General features: G+C 44.2%; 1 protein-coding gene across 2 annotated transcripts; it reads right to left on the reverse strand.

Moving 5' to 3' along the window:
- Window positions 1–1386: 1386 nt before the first annotated feature.
- On the reverse strand, window positions 1387–23815 carry LOC124003511 (protein LSM14 homolog B-B-like). 2 transcript variants are annotated; one of them, XR_006833237.1, is made up of 4 exons: window positions 23704–23815; window positions 23029–23164; window positions 22605–22796; window positions 1387–2421 (listed from the first exon to the last, which is right to left on the reverse strand). XR_006833237.1 is itself a non-coding variant. In XM_046311809.1 (3 exons), exons 1-3 carry the CDS (start codon window positions 23099–23101, stop codon window positions 2384–2386), a joined length of 303 nt encoding a protein of 100 aa, XP_046167765.1. In that variant the 5' UTR covers window positions 23102–23362; the 3' UTR covers window positions 1387–2383. The 2 variants fall into 2 exon arrangements, 1 of the variants encoding a protein (XP_046167765.1); XM_046311809.1 differs by lacking the exon at window positions 23704–23815 and having other exon boundaries at window positions 23029–23362.
- Window positions 23816–24010: the final 195 nt, after the last annotated feature.

Raw genomic sequence — 24010 nt, forward strand, 5'->3', positions numbered from 1 at the left:
TCATTTCACAGCTTACATTTGAGGTAATAAAAAAGTCAGACTCTCAGGACATAAATGAAAACCCACCAGTCTTTGGGAGGGATATGTATGAGATCAGCATTGGAGTGGCAAATATACAAGGTAAACAATGCTGGTACTTGGTATAGAGTAGGAAACTCTAATAACATTTTGTGTCACTATATTCCAAAACCAAAATATCCTCCTTTTGATACAGGATCCTTTCTAGTCAGATTCCCCAAACTCAACATGTCACTATGAAATTGCATCAGTGATGCCAGACACACCAAACACTTGAGTTCTTCATCGACAACAATGGTGCCATCACATTCAAGGGATGCTGGGAATTTTCAGGAAAGTCTCATAGAATGAATTAAATAAATAATTAATTAATTCATTAATGCAGTAGTTGTAGTGGAGAAGAACATTGCTTAATATATATTACTTAACAACTTTGAAGTATGTTGACACATTTTGTTAGGACTTATTCTAAAATGGATTACATTTTTTCCCCCCTCAACAATCTACACATAATACCCTATAATGACAAAGCAAAAACAGGTTTTTAGACATTTTATAGAACTGGTGGCCCGGCCAAACTGAGAAATCGGGGGAGACGAGCCTTGGTCAGGGGGTGACAAAGAACCAGACAGTCACTCTGACCGAGCTCTAGAGTTCCTCTGTGGGTTAGGGTAAGGGTGAACCTTCTAGAAGGACAACCATCTCTGCAACACTCCACCAATCAGGCCTTTATGTCAGAGTAGCCAGACGGAAGCCACTCCTCAGTAAAAGGCACATGAAAGCCCAATTGGAGTTTGCCAAAAAGCACCTAAAGACTCAGACCATGAGAAACAAGATTCTCTGGTTTGATGATACCAAGTTCAGACTTTTTGCCCTGAATGCCAACCGTCACATCTGGAGGAAACCTAGCACCATCCCTACGGTGAAGCATGTTGGTGGCAGCATCATGCTGTGGGGATGTTTTTCAGCGGCAGGGCCTGGGACAGTAGTCAGGATCGAGGCAAAGATGAATGAGGCAAAGTACAGAGAAACCCTTGATTAAAACCTTCTCCAGAGCACTCAGGACCTCAGACTGGGGGTAAAGGTTCAGCATCCAACAGGACAACAACCCTATGTATACAGCAAAGACAACGCAGGAGTGGCTTCGGGACAAGTTTCTGAATGTCCTTGAGTGGACTAGCCAGAGCCCGGACTTGAACCCGATCAAACATCTTTGGAGAGACCTGAAAATAACTGTGCCGCAACGCTCCCCATCCAACCTGACAGGGCTTGAGAGGATCTGCAGAGAGGAATGGGAGGAACTTCCCAAATACAGGTGTGTAGATTGGGGTATTGTGTGTAGATTGATGTGGAAAAAAAAAACAATTTAATCAATTTAAGAATAAGGCTGTAACGTAACAAAATGTGGAAAAAGTCAGGTGGTCTGAATACTTTCTGAATGCACTGTAAGTGTTGCATAACACTAGAACAACAACATGTGAGGTATCTGATTTGACTGTTTTTGTATGCAAATCACCTGGTGCTTTACCACCATCGGACCAATCCCTATTTTACTCTGTTTATCACTTGTGCACAGACTGCAGAAAAATACACTGTGATGGTGGAAGCAATGGACGAAGTTGTCTGCCTGTCAAGTTCAGGTATTCCCAAATTGGGGTGCAATGCCGTTGGGGGTACGTCAAATACAAATATGATTCACGGGAATAAATATATTCATAATAATACTTTTTTGGTTGTTTAAACATTTTTTTGTTCACATTTTAGAACAGTCCATTTAGTAAGGCCCGCGTCCATAAAGACACATACCAGCTCTACTGGTAGTACTGCTACTACCAACAGTACTACACCTGCACCTGTTGACGACACAAGTTGTTCTGCTTCCACAAGCACATTCAATGCTATGCTCAATAATTCTATGTTTGTTGTTAGCCTAGCTAGCATGAACACTGACAGTTGTGAATCTGATGCAGCCGAAGAGCTACTGCCCCATTACCCAGGAAAGCACCAAACAACAGACAGGGACGTTGGACCATAGAAGAGGCACAATATGATGAGAACTGCATTGATTTGGGTTTCACTTATATTGGAAGTAGTGCCTTTCCTCAGCCACAGTGTGTTATATGTGCAAAAGTACTATCTCAGAACTCGATGAAACCTTCACTCTTGCGCAGACATCGAGAGATCAAATCATGCCAATTTGGAAAAAAAAAAAGCCACGGGAGTATTTTGAGTGAGAATTAAGATGAGTTTTGAGTGGTAAGACATCATTAATCTTATCATTAATAAGAAGGGTCTAGAAGCGTCTTCTATGGTGAGCTACCGAGTGGCTAGGACAGGCAAGCCCCATACTATTGTGGAGGATTCTTCATTCTTCCTGCTGTCGCGGATATGGCTGGGACAATGCTGGGGGAAAAGGCCCAAAAAATTAACTATACAGACAATGCCTTCATCAAACAACACTGTTTCACGAAGCATCAGTGACATGGCAGAAGATGTTTTGAAACAATTACTGCTACGCATACAAACTAGTGAATTATATGCGTTACAGCTGGATGAGTCAACAGACGTGGAGGGCCTGGCACAGCTCCTGGTATATGTCCGTTACGTTTATGGGGGGTCAATTAAGGAAGACATACTCTTCTGCAAACCACTGGAAACCAGGACAACAGGAGAGGATATTGTTTAAGTACTGGACAGTTTGGTGACATCAAACGACTTTGGTGGTCAAGATGTGTCGGTATCTGTACTGATGGCGCAAAAACCGTGACATGGAGACATAGTCAAGTGGACACTACAGTGAAAATGGTTAACTTTGTGAAAGCAAGGCCCCTGAACTCTCCTGTATTTTCTGCACTATGCAATGATCTGGGCAGCAACCATGTAACGCTTTTAAAACATACAGAAGTGCACTGGTTATCAAGGGGCAATGTATTGACCATTTTTTTTAAATTGATAGACGAGCTTAAAGTTTCCTTTACTGACTGTAATTTTCACTTGTCTGACTGCTTGCATGACGACGAGTTTCTCACACGACTGGCCTATCTGGGTGATGTTTTTTCTCACCTGAATGATCTGAATCTAGGATTACAGGGACTCTCCTCAACTATATTCAATGTGTGAGACAAAATTGAGGCTATGATTAAGAACTTCTCTTCTCTGCCTGCATTAACAAAGACAACACACAGGTCTTTCCATCATCACACCATGATTTGAACTCAATCTTACGGACAATCTTACGGACAATGTCAAATGTGAAATAGCGAAGCACCTGAGTGAGTTGGGTGCGCAATTACACAGGTACTTTTCCGAAACGGATGGCATAAACAACTGGATTAGTTATCCCTTTCATGCCCTGCCTCCAGTCCACTTACCGATATCTGAACAAGAGAGCCTCAACGAAATTGCAACAAGCGTTTCTGTGAAAATTGAATTTGAATCGCGCTGTTAAGACACTGATGCCCTTTGCAACCATGCTCTTATGTGAGTGTGGATTCTCGGCTCTTTCTAGCATGAAAACTAAATACAGGCACATACTGTGTGTGGAAAATGATTTAAGACTGAGACTCTCTCCAATACAATCCAACATTGCAGAGTTATGAGCATCCTTTCAAGCACACCCTTCTCATTAACGTGTGGTGAGTTATTCACAATTTTCTATGAACAAATAAGGTTTTATATGTAAGATGGTTAAAAAAAAAGTTTATTTTATTTTTATTTCACCTTTATTTAACCAGGTAGGCCAGTTGAGAACAAGTTCTCATTTACAACTGCGACCTGGCCAAGATAAACCAAAACAGTGCGACAAAAACAACAACACAGAGTTACACATAAACAAACGTACTGGCAATAACATATATATGTACAGTGTGTGCAAATGTGGACGAGTAGGGAGTTAAGCAATAAATAGGCCATAGAGGAGAAATGTTTACAATTTAGCATTAACACTGGAGTGATAGATGTGCAGATGATGATGTGCAAGTAGAGATACTGGTGTGCAAAAGAGCAAGAGGGTAAGTACAAATATGGGGAAGAGGTTGGGTTGGGTGTGCTATTTACAGATTGGCGGTGTTGTCACGCCTTGGTCATTGTATTTTGTGTTTTTGTTAATTGTTTGGTAGGCCAGGGTGTGACATGGGTTTATATGTTGTTTTTCATATTGGGGTTTGTAGTATTTGGGATCGCGGCTGATTAGGGGTGTTGTATAGGCTTGACTGCCTGAGGCGATTCTCAATCAGAGTCAGGTGATTCTCGTTGTCTCTGATTGGGAACCGTATTTAGGGAGCCTGAGTTTCGCTTTGTATTTCGTGGGTGATTGTTCCTGTCTTTGTGTAGTGTTCACCAGATAGGCTGTAATAGTTTCACGTTCCGTTTGTTGTTTTCGTCTTTCAGTTATATTATGTACCGCATTTCATTCATTAAAGTCATGAGTAACCAACACACTGCATTTCGGTCCGACTCTCTTCCTTCAACAGACGAACGCCGTTACAGGTGTACAGCTACAGTGATCGGTAAGCTGCTCTGACAGCTGCTGCTTAAAGTTAGAGAGGGAGATATAAGACTCCAGTTTCACTGATTTTTGCAATTCGTTCCAGTCATTGGCAGCAGAGAACTGGAAGAAAAGGTGGCCAAAGGAAGAGTTGGCTTTGGGGATGACCAGTGAAATACACCTGCTGGAGCGCGTGCTACGGGTGGGTGTTGCTATGGTGACTGGTGAGCTAAGGTGAGGCTTTACCTAGCATAGACTTATAGATGACCTGGAGCCAGTAGCTTTGGCAACAAATATGTAGTGAGGACCAGCCAACGAGAGCAAACATGTCGCAGTGGTGGGTAGTACAGTATTTGGGGCTTTGGTGACAAAACGGATGGCACTGTGATAGACTACATCCAGTTTGCTGAGTAGAGTGTTGGAGGTTATTTTGTAGATGACATCGCCGAAGTCATGGATCGGTAGGATAGTCGAGGATCGGTAGGATACGAGGGTATGTTTGGCAGCATGAGTGAAGGAGCCTTTGTTGCGAAACAGGAAGCCGATTCTAGATTTAATTTTGGATTGGAGATGCTTAATGTGAGTCTGGAAGGAGAGTTTACAGTCTAACCAAACACCTAGGTATTTGTAGTTGTCCACATATTCTAGGTCAGAACTGTCCAGAGTAGTGATACTAATTCTGCAGGAGGGTGGGGGCAGCAAACGGTTGAAGAGCATGCACTTAGTTTTACTAGCATTTAAAAGCAGTTGGAGGCCACGGAAAGAGTGTTGTATGGTGTTGAAGCTCATTTGGAGGTTTGCACAGTAATGTATTTTATCGATGGCGGTTATGATACCATTTAGGACCTTGAGCGTGGTTGCATAGATTGCATAGTGGAGAATGTACGGTGGGATTCTAAATAGTCGGTGATCTGTTTGTTAACTTGGCTTTCGAAGATTTTAGAAAGGCAGGGCAGGATGGATATAGGTCTATAAGAGTTTGGGTCTAGAGTCTCCCCCCCTTTGAAGAGGGAGATGACCGCTGCAGCTTTCCAATCTTTGGGGCTCTCAGACTATACGAAAGAAAGGTTGAATAGGCTAGTAATAGGGGTTGCAACAATTTTGGTGGATAATTTAAGAAAGAGAGGGTCCGGATTGTCTAGCCAGCTGATTTGTGGGGATCCAGATTTTTCAGCTCTTTCAGAACATCAGCTGTCTGGATTTGGGTGAAGAAATAGTGGGGGTGGCTTGGGCAAGTTACTGCAGGGGGTGCAAAGATGTTGGCCGGGGTAGGGATAGCCAGGTGGAAAGCGTGGCCAACCGTAGAATTGTTTTTATTGAAATGATCAATTATCGTAGATTTATCGGTGGTGACAATGTTTCCGATCCTCAGTGCAGTGGGCAGCTGGGAGGAGGTGCTCTTATTCTCCACGGACTTTACAGTGTCCCAAAACATTTTGGAATTAGTTTCAACACCATTGCTTTCATGGAGGCTGGAACCACATACAGATATGTTTTCCTCTTTGTAACCAGTCTTCGAAACACGATACTGTACACCCATCTTCATGTTCAACTTGTCCCAACTTCTGAGAAGACACAAAACCTCAACACTCTCATGGGCACACTCTCTCCGGGACGGTCTTCTCCCCCTCTCCACAAAAAGATCACTTTGCAGATCACGTTGTCATCACCCTGCTTACTCATCAGTAGTTCGTGCGGCAGAACATCGACATTGGTCTGCTCTGATGGCATAACAGCCTGGGGAAGCTGTGGCAACAGCAGTGCATGTGAGCTCACTTCACCCACCCAGCACCTGTGTGAATGAAGAACAGCTGCAACTTCATGTCTTGATAAAGCACCAGATGGGGGGTCAACAGTAGCCTGACAGCTAATGACCACTTTGTTGGAGTCAGAGGCTTTGTCAAAGGGGTGGCTGGACCAGCGAAACACATCTTGCAGTCTGTCTGTGCGCACAGCATTAGCTTCAGCTAGTAATATCTCGTACGGGACCCTTGTCAGGCGATGGAGTGCACTGGGCCATACGAAGGGCTCTCTGCTCAAAGCGTCTGCAACATAATATATTTTTTTCCAGGGATGTACTTGATGTCAAACTCGTACGGTGCCAGCTTGGTGACCCATCTCTGTTCACAAGCATCAAATCAAAGTTTATTTTTCATGTGCACTGAATACAACAGGTATTACAGTGGAATGCTTATTTACAGGCTCTAACCAATAGTGCAAAGGTGTTAGGTGAACAACAGGTAGGTAAACAGCAAAAAGACAGGCTATATACAGTAGCGAGGCTATAAAAGTAGCTAGGCTACATACAGACACCGATTAGTCAGGCTGATTGAGGCAGTATGTACATGTAGATATGGTTAAAGTGACTATGCATATATGATGAACAGAGAGTAGCAGTAGCGTAAAAGAGTGGTTGGCGGGTGGTGGGTGGCGGGACACAATGCAGATAGCCCGGTTAGCCAATGTGCGGGAGCACTGGTTGATCAGCCCAATTGAGGTAGTATGTATAGTTAAAGTGACTATGCATATTTGATAAACAGAGAGTAGCAGCAGCGTAAAAAGAGGGCTTGGGGGTAATGTAAATTATTTTGATTTGATTTACCTGTTCAGGAGTCTTATGGCTTGGGGGTAAAAACTATTGAGAGGCCTTTTTGTCCTAGACTTGGCACTCCGGTACTGCTTGCTATGCGGTAGTAGAGAGGACAGACTATGACTGTGGCTGGGGTCTTTGACAAATTTCAGGGCCTTCTTCTGACACTGCCTGGTGTAGAGGTCCTGGATGGCAGGCAGCTTAGCCCCAGTGATGTACTGGGCGGTACGTACTACCCTCTGTAAGAGGCTGAGCAATTGCCGTACCAGGCAGTGATGCAACCAGTCAGGATGCTCTCGATGTTGCAGCTGTAGAACCTTTTGAGGATCTCAGGACCCATGCCAAATCTTTTTAGTTTCCTGAGGGGGAATAGGCTGGGTCGTGCCCTCTTCATGACAGTCTTGATGTGTTTGGACCATTCTAGTTTGTTGTTGATGTGGACACCAAGGAACTTGAAGCTCTCAACCTGATCCACTACAGCCCCATCGATCAGAATGGGGGCATGCTCGGTCCTCCTTTTCCTGTAATACAATAATCTCCTTAGTTTGGGTTACGTTGAGGGATAGGTTGTTATTCTGGCACCACCCGGTCAGGTCTCTGACTTCCTCCCTATAGGCTGTCTCGTCGTTCTTGGTGATCAGGCCTACCACTGTTGTGTCGTCTGCAAACGTAATGATGGTGTTGGAGTCATGCCTGGCCATGCAGTGGTGGGTGAACATGGAGTAAAGGAGTGGACTGAGCACGCAACCCTTAGGAGCTCCAGTGTTGAGGATTAGCGTGGCAGATGTGTTGCTATCTACCCTCACCACCTGGGGGCGGCCCGCCAGGAAGTCCAGGGTCCAGTTGCAGAGGGAGGTGTTTAGTCCCAGGATCATTAGCTTAGTGATGAGCTTTGAGGGTACTATGGTGTTGAACACTGAGCTGTAGTCAATGAATAGCATTCTCACATAAGTGTTCCTTTTGTCCAGGTGGGAAAGGGCAGTGTGGAGTACAATAGAGATGGCATCATCTGTGGATCTGTTTGGGCGGTATGTAAATTAGAGTGGGTCAAGGGTTTCTGGGATAATGGTGTTGATGTGAGCGATTACCAACCTTTCAAAGCACTTCATGGCTATGGATGTGAGTGCAATGGGTCGGTAGTCATTTAGGCAGGTTGCCTGTGTTCTTTGGCACAGGGACTATGGTGGTCTGCTTGAAACATGTTGGTATTACATACTTAAATCAGGGACATGTTGAGAATGTCAGTGAAGACACCTGCCAGTTAGTCAGCACATCCCCGGAGCACACGTCCTGGTAATACGTCTGGCCCCGCAGCCTTGTGTATGTTGACCTGTTTAAAGGTCGTACTCACGTCGGCTATGAAGAGCGTGATCACACAGTCGTCTGGAACAGCTGATTCTCTCATGCAGGTCTCAGTGTTGCTTGCCTCGAAACGAGCATAGAAGTGATTTAGCTCATCTGGTAGGCTGGTAGTCACTGTGGGGACAACGTCCTCGATGCACTTATTGATAAAGCCAGCGACTGATGTGGTGGTGTACTCTTCAATGCCATTGGAAGAATCCTGGAACATGTTCCAGTCTATGATAGCAAAACAGTCCTGTAGTTTAGCATCTGCTTCATCTGACCACTTTTTTTATAGACCGAGTCACTGGTGCTTCTTGCTTTAATTTTTGCTTGTAAGCAGGAATCAGAAGGATAGAGTTGTGGTCGGATTTACCAAATGGAGGGCGAGGGAGAGCTTTGTATGTGTCTCTGTGTGTGGAGTACAGGTGATCTATAATTTTTTCCCCTCTGGTTGCACATTTAACATGTTGATGGAAATTTGGTAGAACTGATTTAAGTTTCCCTGCATTAAAGTCTCCGGCCACAAGGAGAGCCGCCTCTGGGTGAGTGGTTTCCTGTTTGCTTATTTCCTTATACAGCTGACTGAGTGCGGTCTTAGTGCCAGCATCTGTCTGTGGTGGTAAATAAACAGCCACGAAAAGTATAGCTGAAAACTCTCTAGGCAAGTAGTGTGGCCTGCAATTTATCACAATATACTCTACTTCAGGCGAGCAAAATCTAGAGACTTTCTTAGATTTCGTGCACCAGCTGTTGTTTTCACGATTCCGTGAAACATAGAATATTACAGTTTTTGATGTCCTGTTGGTAGGATATTCGTGATTGTACCTCGTCTAGTTTATTGTCCAATGATTGCACATTGGCGAGTAGTATTGACAGTAACAGAAGCTTCCCCACTTGCCTTTTCCGGGTCCTGACCAGGCATCTGGCTCTTTGTCCTCTGTACTTAAGTCGCTTCCTCTTGCAAATAACTGGGATGTCGGCCCTGCCGGGTGTTAGGAGAATGTCTTGTGTGTCTTGTTTGTTGAATAAAAAATCTTTGTCTAATCCGGAGTGAGAGATCGCTCTAACAGGGAGCCACTCATCCCCCCGCAATAGAGCTACTGTCCTCCCTGCATGACAGAACCAACTTCCTGCTTCATTGTTGTGACGGCTGGGGTCACCTTAGATAAGTGAAAGTACCTCTGCTCCCTCTTGTATTCATCCAACCTCTCAAGAACATCTGCAGCGTTCCACTGCTGTAATGGCTTGCACTTAAAGATAAGCGACAGTTCAGTGTTAAGAGTAATGTCTGATGAACATGAGTGTGAGCTCACGAGATGGGTCTTCAACACTTTTTCTCTTCTCTTTAATCAATCTTCAGCAACCTTCATAGCCCTGTTCAGTCAGAGCCAATAGTCGAATGGTTGTTCATCAGTCAAAGGCAATGTGGCATCAAATTCAGCGGGGGGCATGCTGAAAAAGCAGTGTCACTAAAATGTTTTTTCAGAATGTCAAAGATGGGACTTGGGCCTTAAATTAACAGAGGGATTGCTGCGTATGCCGACTTTAACAACATCGTGGGCCCTTCCCATAAGTCTACTCATAACCTCAACTTGGTCCATCACAGATACGCCCCTCTTACGCATGTAAACCATGACCATATCCTCCCACTCATGCACTGTGCACTTTACAAAGTAATCTCCCCGAAAATACACCGGCTCCTTGATATCAGACTTCAATACCAGGTTCAGGTCTGACACATCCATACCCCTCGAGCTGCATACACTCCCCATAACATTGTCCCCAGCATGTCCAACAATTGCCTTTGACTCCAAACAGGAGGCAATGTTCTCCCCAATGGAATGACCAATCTGCTGTACTATGTCTGCTATGAAATCCATGGAGACCTCCCTACTTTTCAAAATCTAACCTACATCTAGTACACTGGCAAAATGTACCCTAGTTATATCAGAAATATGTTAGCAATGCAAATAAACAAGTAACACAAAAGTTTTCGTTTATCTCTGAAGAGAAAGTCCCAATCAGAAAAATCATCAATTTTGATAATAAAATGTTGCAGTAGCGAAATGCAATATCGCCATAAACTGCACCAGCAACGTCTTATCTGATTCTCCAACTGCAACCACGGCGAAGTTCTGAGATGGTAATCTAGCGAAGGATGATCCAGAAGAACGGTCAGAAGAATGGTCACGGCACCACTGTAACAGTACTCTTCTTGCGTTGTGTACAATGAATCATTGACACGAACTCCAACTTGTAGCACCAGTCATGGAGATGTATTCTTATAGAAACATAACAAAATTGCAGGTCATGCAATGCACGGCTCACCATCCAACTCTGCACTCACGCACGCTGGTTTGGTGCTTGTTCACTGGGCAATGTAGTTTCCAAAATAATGCAACAATTACAATATACAATAGAATATTTTTAACAATGTACCTGATAGAAACAGCACAAAATTGCACGTCATGCAATGCACGGCTCACCATCCAACTCTGCACTCACGCACTGTACAAAATATACGACCCCCCCCCCCCAATTTTCTACAACAGAATGCACAACAAATACAGTGCCTTGCGAAAGTATTCGGCCCCCTTGAACTTTGCGACCTTTTGCCACATTTCAGGCTTCAAACATAAATATATAAAACTGTATTTTTTGTGAAGAATCAACAACAACAAGTGGGACACAATCATGAAGTGGAACGACATTTATTGGATATTTCAAACTTTTTTAACAAATCAAAAACTGAAAAATTGGGCGTGCAAAATTATTCAGCCCCTTTACTTTCAGTGCAGCAAACTCTCTCCAGAAGTTCAGTGAGGATCTCTGAATGATCCAATGTTGACCTAAATGACTAATGATGATAAATACAATCCACCTGTGTAATCAAGTCTCTGTATAAATGCACCTGCACTGTGATAGTCTCAGAGGTCCGTTAAAAGTGCAGAGAGCATCATGAAGAACAAGGAACACACCAGGCAGGTCCGAGATACTGTTGTGAAGAAGTTTAAAGTAAAAAAAAAAGATTTCCCAAGCTTTAAACATCCCAAGGAGCACTGGGCAAGCGATAATATTGAAATGGAAGGAGTATCAGACCACTGCAAATCTACCAAGACCTGGCCGTCCCTCTAAACTTTCAGCTCATACAAGGAGAAGACTGATCAGAGATGCAGCCATGAGGCCCATGATCACTCTGGATGAACTGCAGAGATCTACAGCTGAGGTGGGAGACTCTGTCCATAGGACAACAATCAGTCGTATATTGCACAAATCTGGCCTTTATGGAAGAGTGGCAAGAAGAAAGCCATTTCTTAAAGATATCCATAAAAAGTGTCATTTAAAGTTTGCCACAAGCCACCTGGGAGACACACCAAACATGAGGAAGAAGGTGCTCTGGTCAGATGAAACGAAAATTGAACTTTTTGGCAACAATGCAAAACGTTATGTTTGGCGTAAAAGCAACACAGCTCATCACCCTGAACACATCATCCCCACTGTCAAACATGGTGGTGGCAGCATCATGGTTTGGGCCTGCTTTTCTTCAGCAGGGACAGGGAAGATGGTTACAATTGATGGGAAGATGGATGGAGCCAAATACAGGACCATTCTGGAAGAAAACCTGATGGAGTCTGCAAAAGACCTGAGACTGGGACGGAGATTTGTCTTCCAACAAGACAATGATCCAAAACATAAAGCAAAATCTACAATGGAATGGTTCAAAAATAAACATATCCAGGTGTTAGAATGGCCAAGTCAAAGTCCAGACCTGAATCCAATCGAGAATCTGTGGAAAGAACTGAAAACTGCTGTTCACAAATGCTCTCCATCCAACCTCACTGAGCTCGAGCTGTTTTGCAAGGAGGAATGAGAAAAAACTTCAGTCTCTCGATGTGAAAAACTGATAGAGACATACCCCAAGCGACTTACAGCTGTAATCGCAGCAAAAGGTGGCGCTACAAAGTATTAACTTAAGGGGGCTGAATAATTTTGCACGCCCAATTTTTCAGTTTTTGATTTGTTAAAAAAGTTTGAAATATCCAATAAATGTCGTTCCACTTCATGATTGTGTCCCACTTGTTGTTGATTCTTCACAAAAAAATACAGTTTTATATCTTTATGTTTGAAGCCTGAAATGTGGCAAAAGGTCACAAAGTTCAAGGGGGCCAAATACTTTCGCAAGGCACTGTATGCACCAAAAACACGCTACATCTTATGTGTGGTGTTTTTATAACATTGATATAAATTGTACATTTAAATCATCACTTGGGAGTATAAAAATCACTTTTGGCGTACAGTGCTTTGCAACCAACAAATTACCGCTGGTTTGGTGCTTGTTCGCTGGGACGATTCTAACTGAAACATCCTCCCTCGTAAGCAAGCTACGCAAACCAGCCAATAAGATGCCATGTTGAGTAGGTGAAGGCAAGACAAAAATACAACCAAAAACCCATTGACTTAACAATAAAGTGGCAAGGGTAATCACTAATATAACCCTGTTACATATGCAAAGCCTTAAACGTATTTTTGGAGACCTAGTGACATGTAATCTAGTTTGCTACTACTGCTCTAGACAGCCAACTCATCTCCTCTCTCTCACTGCAGAGGTTAGTCTCCATACAAGCCCCAGGCCAGGAGCTGGGTGATCATGACCCTCACCCCTACTATGAGGGAGACTCAAACTCTGCCGCAGAACCAGACCTGGACTCCATCCCTAGCCCTGACAACACCTTGACCTGAGTGAGTTAGACAACCAGGGCCCCAGGTTCAACTAGCTAGCCTCTTTCTGCACACCAGCATATACAAATTATCAACACTACAGTGTAGTTGGAGCAGCATGTAAACATATTCATTTCAATGTTGAGATCAAATCACTTCTGCAAATAGTTTGAAGTTCACACTTGGCAGAATGTGAAAAATCCAAACACAATCAATTTGTCATGTAGTTTATTAATGTATTAGTAACAATACAAGTTTCCCACAGTATCAATGTGAATTTTCACTTTCAAGAGAAATAAAATGATTTGCTTTGTACAACCATAACCAAGTTAGCAAGTGGACAATGTGGTTCAAATATAGACTTGCTACGGCTTGCTGATCTCTGCAGGCAAGACAATTTACTGCCTAGATTGAAGGCCAGAGTTAATCTAGGCATATCAAATCAAATTGTATTTGTCACATACACATGGTTAGCAGATGTTAATGTGAGTAGCGAAATGCTTGTGCTTCTAGTTCTGACCATGCACTAATATCTAACAAGTAATCTAACTATTTCACAACAACTACTTTATACACACAAGTGTAAAGGAATGAATAAGTACATACAAATATATGAATGAGCGATGGCTGAACGGCATAGGCAAGATGCAGAAGATGGTATAGAGTACAGTATATACATGAGATGAGTAATGTAGGGTATGTAAACATGATATAAAATGGCATTGTTTAAAGTACCTAGTGATACATTTTTCATTATTAAAGTGGCTAGAGAGGAGTCAGTATGTTGGCAGTAGCCACTCAATGTTAGTGATGGCTGTTTAACAGTCTGATGGCCTTGAGATAGTAGCTGTTTTTCAGTCTCTCGGTCCCAGCTTTGATGCACCTGTACTGACCTCACCTTCTGGATGATAGTGGGGTGAACAGGCAGTGGCTCGGGTGGTTGTTGTCCTTGATGATCTTTTTGTCCTTCCTGTGACATCGGGTGGTGTAAGTGTCCTGGAGAGCAGGTAGTTTGCCCCCGGTGATGCGTTGTGCAGACCTCATTACCCTCTGGAGAGCCTTACGGTTGTGGACGGAGCAGTTGCCGTACTAGGCCGTGATACAGCGCGGCAGGATGCTCTCGATTGTGCATCTATAGAAGTTTGTGAGTGTTTTTGGTGACAAGCCGAATTTCTTCAGCCTCCTGAGGTTGAAGAGGCGCTGCTGCGCCTTCTTCACCACGCAGTCTGTGTTGGTGGACCATTTCAGTTTGTCCGTGATGTGTATGCCGAGGAACTTACAACTTTCTACCTTCTCCACTAGTGTCCTGTTGATGTGGATAGGGGGGGGTGCGCCCTCTGCTGTTTCCTGAAGTCCACGATCATCTCCTTTGTTTTGTTGACATTGACTGTGAGGTTATTTTCCTGAGACCACACTCCGAGGTCCCTCACCTCCTCCCTGTAGGCCGTCTCGTCATTGTTGGTAATCAAGCCTACCACTGTAGTGTCATCTGCAAACTTGATGATAGAGTTGGATGCGTGCATGGCCACGCAGTCGTGGGTGAACAGGGAGTACAGGAGAGGGCTCAGAACGCACCCTTGTGGGGCCCCAGTGTTAAGGATCAGCGGGGTGGAGATGTTGTTACCTACCCTCACCACCAGGGGACGGCCCGTCAGGATGTCCAGTACCCAGTTGCACAGGGCGGGGTCGAGACCCAGGGTCTTGAGCTTAATGACGAGTTTGGAGGGTACTATGGTGTTAAATGCTGAGCTGTAGTCGACTAACAACATTCTTACATAGGTATTCCTATTGTCCAGATGGGTTAGGGCAGTGTGCAGTGTGATTGCGTCTGTGGACCTATGGGGGCGGTAAGCAAATTGGAGTGGGTCTAGGGTGTCAGGTAGGGTGGAGGTGATTTGGTCCTTGACTAGTCTCACAGCACTTCATGATGACGGAAGTGTGTGCTACGGTGCGATAGTCATTTAGCTCAATTACCGTCGCTTTCTTGGGAACAGGAACAATGGTCGCCCTCTTGATGCATGTGGGAACACCAGACTGGGATAAGGATTGATTGAATAACCAGTACACCAGCCATCTGGTCTGCGCATGCTCTGAGGACGCGGCTGGGGTTTCCGTCTGGGCCGGCAGCCTTGCGAGGGGTAACACTTTTACATTTTTTACTCACATTGGCTGCAGTGAAGGAAAGCTCACAGGTTGGTTATGGGCCATGTCAGTGGCACTGTGTTGTCCTCAAAGCGAGCAAAGAAGTTGTTTAGTTTGTCTGGGAGCAAGAAATCGTGGTCCGCGATGGGGCTGGTTTTCCTTTTGTAGTCTGTGATTGACTGTAAACCCTGCCACAAACCTCTCTTGTCTGAGCCGTTGAATTGCGACTCTACTTTGTCTCTATACTGACGCTTAGCTTGTTTGATTGCCTTGCGGAGGGAATAGCTAAACTGTTTGTATTCGGTCAGGTTTCGCGCTTTCAGTTTTGCGCAAATGCTTCCATCAATCCACGGTTTCTGGTTGGGGAATGTTTTAATAGACACTGTGGGTACAACATCACCGATGCACTTGCTAATAAACTCACAGAATCAGCGTATTCATCAGTTACTGTCCAACGCTATCCCAGTCTACATGATCAAAGCAATCTTGAAGTGTGGAATCCGATTGTTTGGACCAACGATGAACAGACCTGAGCACGGGTGCTTCCTGTTTTCCATAAAGCTTTTTTGAAATCTGACACAGTGGTTGCAATTAAGGAGAATGTATCTAAAGTTCCATGCATAACACTTGTATTTTCATCAACATTTATTATGAGAATTTCTGTAAATTGATGTGGCTCTCTGCAAAAATCACTGGATGTTTTTGGAACTACTGAACATAACGCGCCAATGTATACTGAGATTTATTGATATAATATTAACTTTATCGAACAATTGTGTAACATGAAGTCCTATGAGTGTCATCTGATGAAGATCAAAGGTTAGTGATTAATTATCTCGCTATTTCCGATTTTTGTGACTCCTCTCTTTGGCTGGAAAGTGTTTTTCTCTGACTTGGCTCTGACCTAACATAATTGTTTGTGGTGCTTTCACCGCAAAGCCTATTTGAAATCGAACACTGTGGTGGGATTAACAAGAAGTCCATCTTTAAAATGGTGTGAAATACTTCTTTTTGTGAAATTTTAATTATGGGATTTCTGTTGTTTTGAATTTGGCGCCCTACACTTTCACTGGCTGTTGTCATATCGATCCCGTTAGCGGGATCTCAGCCCTACGAAGGTAACTTAAGGGAGTAATCAGAGTTGTTATCTGGCGATGTGCCCGTCTACGGAGCCTGACCAGAAGACCGCTACGTCTGCCCCTTCTGCGCCGCCGTTGTTTTGGGTCGCCGGCTGGGATCTGATCCATTGTCCTCGGTGGTGGACCAAACAGAGTATCCGCTTCGGGAAAGTCGCATTGCTGGTTGTAATGTTGGAGTTGATGTTGCTCTTATATCCAATAGTTCCTCCCGACTGTATGTAATAAAAACCTAATATTTCCTGGGGTAACAATGTAAAAAATAAGACATTAAAAAACTAAATACTGCATAGTTTCCTAGGAACGCGAAGCCAGGCGGCATTCTCGATCGGCGCCAGAAGTATAGGCAGTAAGTGAGCATAGGGAGTTTCAAAAGCTTGTGGCTGTTGAGTTTTCAACAAGAAGCTCTTGCAACCCCTATTACCAATCTGTTCAACCTCTCTTTCATATCGTCCAAGATCTCTAAAGATTGGAAAGCTGCTGCAGTCATCCCCCTCTTCAAAGGGGGTGACACTGTAGACCCAAACTGTTATAGACCTATATCCATCCTGCCCTTCTAAAGTCTTCGAAAGCCAAGTTAATAAACAGATCACTGACCATTTCGAATCCCACCGTACCTTCTCTGCTGTGCAATCCGATTTCCGAGCTGGTCATGGGTACACCTCAGCCACGCTCAAGGTACTAAACAATATCATAACCGCCATCAATAAAAGACAGTACTGTGCAGCCGTCTTCATTGACCTAGCCAAGGCTTTCGACTCTGTCAATCACCATATTCTTATCGGCAGACTCAATAGCCTTGGTTTCTCAAATGACTGCCTTGCCTGGTTCACCAACTACTTCGCATATAGTTTAGCGTGTGAAATCAGAGGGCCTGTTGTCAGGACCTCTGGAAGTCTCTATGGGCGTACCACAGGGTTCAATTCTTTCTCTGTATATATCAACGATGTCGTTCTTGCTGCGGGTGATTTCCCGATCCACCGTTACGCAGATGACACCACAGATGACACCTCCAACTGCTCTTAAAACGCTTGTAAAACCAAATGCATGCTTTTCAACCGATCGCTTGCCGCATCCAAAACTAGCGTCACTACTTTGGACGGTTCTGACCTAGAATATGTGGACAACTACAAATACCTAGGTGTCTGGCTAGACTGTAAACTCTCCTTCCAGACTTATATCAAACAGCTCCAATCCAAAATCAAATCTAGAATCGGCTTTCTATTTCGCAACAAAGACTCCTTCACTCACGCCGCCAAACATACCCTAGTAAAACTGACTATCCTACCGATCCTCGACGATGTCATCTTCTAAATAGCTTCCAATACTCTACTCAGCAAACTGGATGCAGTCTATTACAGTGCCATTTGTTTTGTCACCAAAGCCCCTTATACTACCCACCACTGCAACCTGTATGCTCTCGTCGGCTAGCCCTCGCTACATATTCGTCGCCAGACCCACTGGCTCCAGGTCATCTATAAGTCTATGCTAGGTAAAGCTCCACCTTATCTCAGCTCACTGGTCACGATAACAACACCCACCTGTAGCACGCGCTCCAGCAGGTATATCTCACTGGTCATCCCCAAAGCCGCCTTTGGCCGCCTTTCCTTCCAATTCTCTGCTGCCAGTGACTGGAACGAATTGCAAAAATTGCTGAAGCCTTACATTTCCCTCAATAACTTTAAACATCAGCTATCTGAGCAGCTAACCGATCGCTGCAGCTGTACATAGTCCACCTGTACATAGCCCACCAATCTACCTACAGTACCTCCCCATATTGTTTTTATTTACTTTTCTGCTATTTTGCACACCAGTATCACTACTTTCACATCATCATCTGCTCATCTATCACTCCAGTGTTAATCTGCGAAATTGTAATTACGTTGCTACTATGGCCTATTTATTGCCTTACCTCCTCACACCATTTGCACACACTGTATATAGACTTTCTTTTTTAATATTGTGGTATTGACTGTACACTTGTTTATTCCATGTGTAACTGTGTTGTTGTTTGTGTCGCACTGCTTTGCTTTATCTCGGCCAGGTCGCAGTTGTAAATGAGAACTTGTTCCCAACTAGTTTACCTGGATAAATAAAGGTGAAATAAAAAAATATATTAATCTTGTCTGTCTATAAAAAACAGAAAGCATTTATTGAAAATCAGAATTTTAGATTATTGGATATAAAATCGATAAAACCACTCTCCTGTTCAGCTACAATGTAACGATTGCAGTCATGTGCTTTGTCTGTGGCAGGCAACCGCAGGGTGCATGTGACCCGTATAGTGCCTAGGTAGAGGTTAGCACACTTACCATGTGCTTGCATACTCTCGCTTACAGCTTGCTGCCACCGGCTAGCCCTTGTGGTGAATTGGGGAGCAGCTTCATGCACAAGTCTCCCCTTGCCGGTACAAAGCCTCTCCATGACCAAGATTCCTGTCGGGCCTCTTCGCGGCGGCACATGTTAACTTGTTGTCTTAAAACTCCAGGCTAATCTGCAGGGGATCTCGGAGCAGCAGTGGGCCTAAGAGATGCGTCTGTACAGGCCCACCTCTGTGTGGACACATCCTGGCAGCCATCAACCACTGTCCCGCTGCCTTGTGGGTTAGTTTGGTACGACAAAGGCTAGGGGAGCACACCCTGAGAGAAAAGCAGCGTGCTGGCGGCACCGCTACCTCGGCATTGGCTACAGAGGTAGGAAACATCAGGACTGGTTCGATGAGAACGCTGACACTATCACAACATTACTGGACAATATGCACAAAGTGCACAGGGCTACTCAACTAGCCCCACATCTACTACCCATTGCAAGCAATGGCATGCATCACGCAAGGAAGTGCAAATAACCTTGCATGCTCTGCAGAACAAATGGTGGACGAATAAGGCACATGAAATCTAAATTTATGCTGACATAATGACTTGCACAATTTCTAAAACTCAACTAAAGCCATCTATGGCCCTAGAAGTCGCTCCATTACCCCCATGAAAACAGCTGATGGTCTGACTTTCTTGAAGGACCAAAACCAGATACTGATGAGGTGGGCTGACCAATTTGAAGCACTACTCAATCAGCATTCTCCTACAGACCACTCCATCTTGGAAGAACTGCCTGTCTGTCAACCCATCCAAGACCTCAACCATTCACCAACCTTCCAGGAGGTGTTATCAGTTATCCGTTCCCTCAACAACAAGACTCCTGGCGCTGACAGCTTCCCGGTAGAGCTACTTAAGGAGGGAGGTTACTTCTGCACCAGAATGCTCCACCAGGACATCCATGAGGTTTGGGACCAGGAGATCGTCCCCCAATAGCGGTGGGATGCAAACATTGTCACCATCTATAACCATCAGGACCTTTTCATAGCCTTTGACACTGAGCAGGGAACTATTATGGAGCATTCTATTCAAAGTTGGATGTCCAGACAAATTTTCCAACATCCTTTGCCAGTTCCATGATGGGATGATGGCTTGGGTGGCCATAGGAGGGCAGGAGTCAGTGCCCTTTGGAGTAAGCATCGGCGTGAGGCAGGGGTGTGTGCTGGCGCCGGTACACTTTAACATCTTCCTCCTATGTGTCACCCAGCTTCTCCAGAAGGAGCTTGAGGAGAGCAGCGGTTTTGTGGTGGACTTCAGGCTGGATGGAAACCTAATCAACATCAGGAGGCTCCAAGTAACCACCAAGGTTTTGATGGAGCGGGTACTTGAGATGCAGTACACGAATGACTGTGCTCTTGTGGCCCACACTCCGGAAGACCTTCAGTCTGTCCTTTTAGTGGCTGTGAGGGTTTATTTAAAAAAAAATCAAAATAATAACATTTATTTATCTAGATAAGTCAGTCAAGAACAAATTATTATTTACAATGGATGGTCTGCACAGGCCAAATCCGGATGACGCTGGCTAATTGTGCGCCATCCTATGAGACTGACAATCCCGGTCGGTTGTGATACAGCCTGGAATTGAGCCGGGAGACATACAACCATTCCTGCCCCTGCCAACACAGACTGCATATTCCCAACCTGCAATAAAGTTTGTGGATCTTGGATTGGACTCTACAGTCACCAAAGAATTCACGATTAACTCAGAAGTGGAAGTCATCATCGAATACGATGGACTAACATAAGCAGTAAGCTAGATGTAGGGTTCAGCCAGGAGTTGATGGACAGTCGGATGAGAAAATTAAAATGGTAGGAGGGATATCCCAGCTCGAAGTGGTTTCAGATTTCACAAGCTATGCCACACAGGCTCAAAAAAAAAATATATATTTATATATACAGTCGTGGTCAAAAGTTGAGAATGACACAAATATTACTTTTCACAAAGTCTGCTGCCTCAGTTTGTATAATGGCATATACTCCAGAATGTTATGAAGAGTGATCAGATGAATTGCAATTAATTGGAAAGTCCCTCTTCGCCATGCAAATGAACTGAACCCCCAAAAAACATTTCCACTGCATTTCAGCCCTGCCACAAAGGACCAGCTGACATGTCAGTGATTCTCTCGTTTACACAGGTGTGAGTGTTGACGAGGACAAGGCTGGAGAACACTCTGGCATGCTGATTGAGTTCAAATAACAGACTGGAAGCTTCAAAAGGAGGGTGGTGCTTGGAATGATTGCTCTTCCTCTGTCAACCATGGTTACCTGCAAGGAAACACGTGCAGTCATCATTGCTTTGCACAGAAAGGGCTTCACAGGCAAGAATATTGCTGCCAGTAAGACTGCACCTAAATCATCCATTTATCGGATCATCAAGATCTTTCAAGGAGAGTGGTTCAATTGCTGTGAAGAAGGCTTCAGGGAGCCCAAGAAAGTCCATCAAGCGCCAGGTCCCCTAAAGTTGATTCATCTTTGGGATCGGGGCACCATCAGTACAGAGCTTGCTCAGGAATGGCAGCAGGCAGGTGTGAGTGCATCTGCACGCACAGTGAGGCAAAGACTTTTGGAGGATGGCCTGGTGTCAAGAAGGGCAGCAAAGAAGCCACTTCTCTCCAGGAAAAACATCAGGGACAGACTGATATTCTGCAAAAGGTACAGGGATTGGACTGCTGAGGACTAGGGTAAAATTATTCTCTGATGAATCCCCTTTCCGATTGTTTGGGGCTTCCGGAAAAAAAGCTTGTCCATAGAAGACAAGGTGAGCACTACCATCAGTCCTGTGTCATGCCAACAGTAAAGCATCCGGAGACCATTCATGTGTGGGGTTGCTTCTCAGCCAAGGGAGTGGGCTCACTCACAATTTTGCCTAAGAACACAGCCATGAATAAAGAATGGTACCAATACATCCTCCGAGAGCAACTTCTCCCAACCATCCAGGAACAGTTTGGGGACGAACAATGCCTTTTATAGCATGATGGAGCACCTTACCATAAGGCAAAATAACTAAGTGGCTCTGGGAACAAAACATCGATATTTTGGGTCCATGGCCAGGAAACTCCCCAGACCTTAATCCCATTGAGAACTTGTGGTCAATCCTCAAGAGGCGGGTGGACAAACAAAAACCCACAAATTCGGACAAACTCCAAGCATTGATTAAGCAAGAATGGGCTGCCATCAGTCAGGATATGGCCCAGAAGATAATTGACAGCATGCCAGGGCGGATTGCAGAGGTCTTGAAAAGAAGGGGCAACACTACAAATATTGACTCTTTGAATCAACTTCATGTAATTGTCAATAAATGCCTTTGACACTTAAGAAATTCTTGTAATTATACTTCAGCATTCCATATTAACATCTGACAAAAATATCTAAAAACACTGAAGCAGCAAATTTTGTGGGAATTAATATTTGTGTCATTCTCAAAAGTTTTGGCCACGACTGTATACTGTGTCCGTTGGAACCAGGACTATTGCTCAACACAAGCCAGTTTGATCTGGGGTATCCACATATCGATTTATAAAGCGAAAATGTCAGTCGGAACAGGTACCAGAACAACGCAGGTCCTACATCTAAAATGTTAACTTCCTAGTCATTCTATCATTTAAAATCCAAAGTGCTGGATTACAGAGCCAAAACAAAACAAAAAATTGTCACTCAATCATTTTAGAGCTCAATGTAGTTATCCTGCTCCCTAATGTGATGAGAGTTCACAAAGAAGGAATGAAAACACAGCAGGTGTTACTCAAACTATGTACCAGGCTGTACCAGAAGCCCTCATTCCTGTTGTCTGAGCTTACCACTGGAGGCAGTCGTCCTCTGAGACTGAGGATCATCTCTGCCAGAGCATTCGGGAGGCTGACCAGACTCCGTTCTTTGCTGCTGGGAGGCAGAATGGCCACTTCTGTGGACAGAATTATCCGCTGGTACTGTCTGGACAGCCTGCTCTACCACCAGGCCTCTTCTCACTGGAAGGCTGTGAAGTCCTGCTCCTGAGGAAGGCCAGGGAATAATTGGGAAAGACATTTCAAGAGATCTGGGGACAGTTTCCCACAGACATCATTAGATAAGCTGCTACATGGTGACAAAGTTTAAAGACATAGCAGTTATGTACAAGGGCCTCATAACAGTTCAAGGGCTATTTTGACAAAATCTTTAAATACAATACATCATGAAGGTGGTTGTGTGTTTGATAGGGTCTCTCTCCAAGAAAGTTTCACTCACCCATACCCAAGGCAGCAGTATACTGCTGGCTGAGTAGAGAGCTGGCAGCCAGCTGGTTATAGGAAGGCACCATACTCCTGTAGGGACTATAGGGGGCCTGGGATAGGTATGTGGCAGAGGTGCTGCCAATGGACCTCTACAAAAAGCAAAGCAAACAAATGCTTATGGGTGCGGTCCTCTGTCCAGATCTTACAACACCTGGATAGGTATTTAACGCATCAGTTAACCACATCATATGTTATAGCAATCTGTCAGTCGATGATGTGGCACGCAACAATTGGTTGATGCATACAATGACCAGTCTTAGGTTGTGTGATCATATGCATGGAATCCAATTATGTCATGTTTTTATTTTGCAGAGCAGATGTATTAGTCCTTGTCTCCAACATGTACAATGGCTGGGTAGTGGGGTAAACCATGTTGTGGTTTAGGTGGCTCAAACACATTTATTTCCTTGATGGCACTCGATCTGAAAATTATGTATTCATAAAATCTTTGTGTGGCACTAGTCTGTTTGTAGTCTGGCCTTCTGTCCCAAATGATTTAACTGTGAAAATAAGATGACAATATTGTGGCTTTTGGAAGTAGAGTTAATAATTCACAAACGTGCTGCACCATTTAAATTCGGGGGGCAAAACCAATTGCCAAACAACACCTAAATTGAGGGAAACTCACCCTTTGCCAAAGTCACCGTCGAGTTATCCTTGTCGAGTGAATACAAAATGCCCTCATAACGAATCCAGGCCTTGGATATTATACTTATTTTACTTCCACTACAAGGTATTCCAGTGCTCATTGTTTCTGTTAAGTAGCTTTTATTTCTACTTCTCAACACAAGCCGTCTTGTTTGAGCATTCCCTGAGGCACCAAACTCGAATGTATCAGCAGGCGCACAATTTGTTAAAGCTGGTGCTTTATGTTACAAACCCAATTGGGGGACACATGTCCATTAAAATTATAGCCTAGGAGATAAACTAAATGA

This window comes from Oncorhynchus gorbuscha, linkage group LG18 (assembly GCF_021184085.1).
Source record: "Oncorhynchus gorbuscha isolate QuinsamMale2020 ecotype Even-year linkage group LG18, OgorEven_v1.0, whole genome shotgun sequence".
In the NCBI taxonomy this organism is placed as follows: domain Eukaryota; kingdom Metazoa; phylum Chordata; class Actinopteri; order Salmoniformes; family Salmonidae; genus Oncorhynchus; species Oncorhynchus gorbuscha.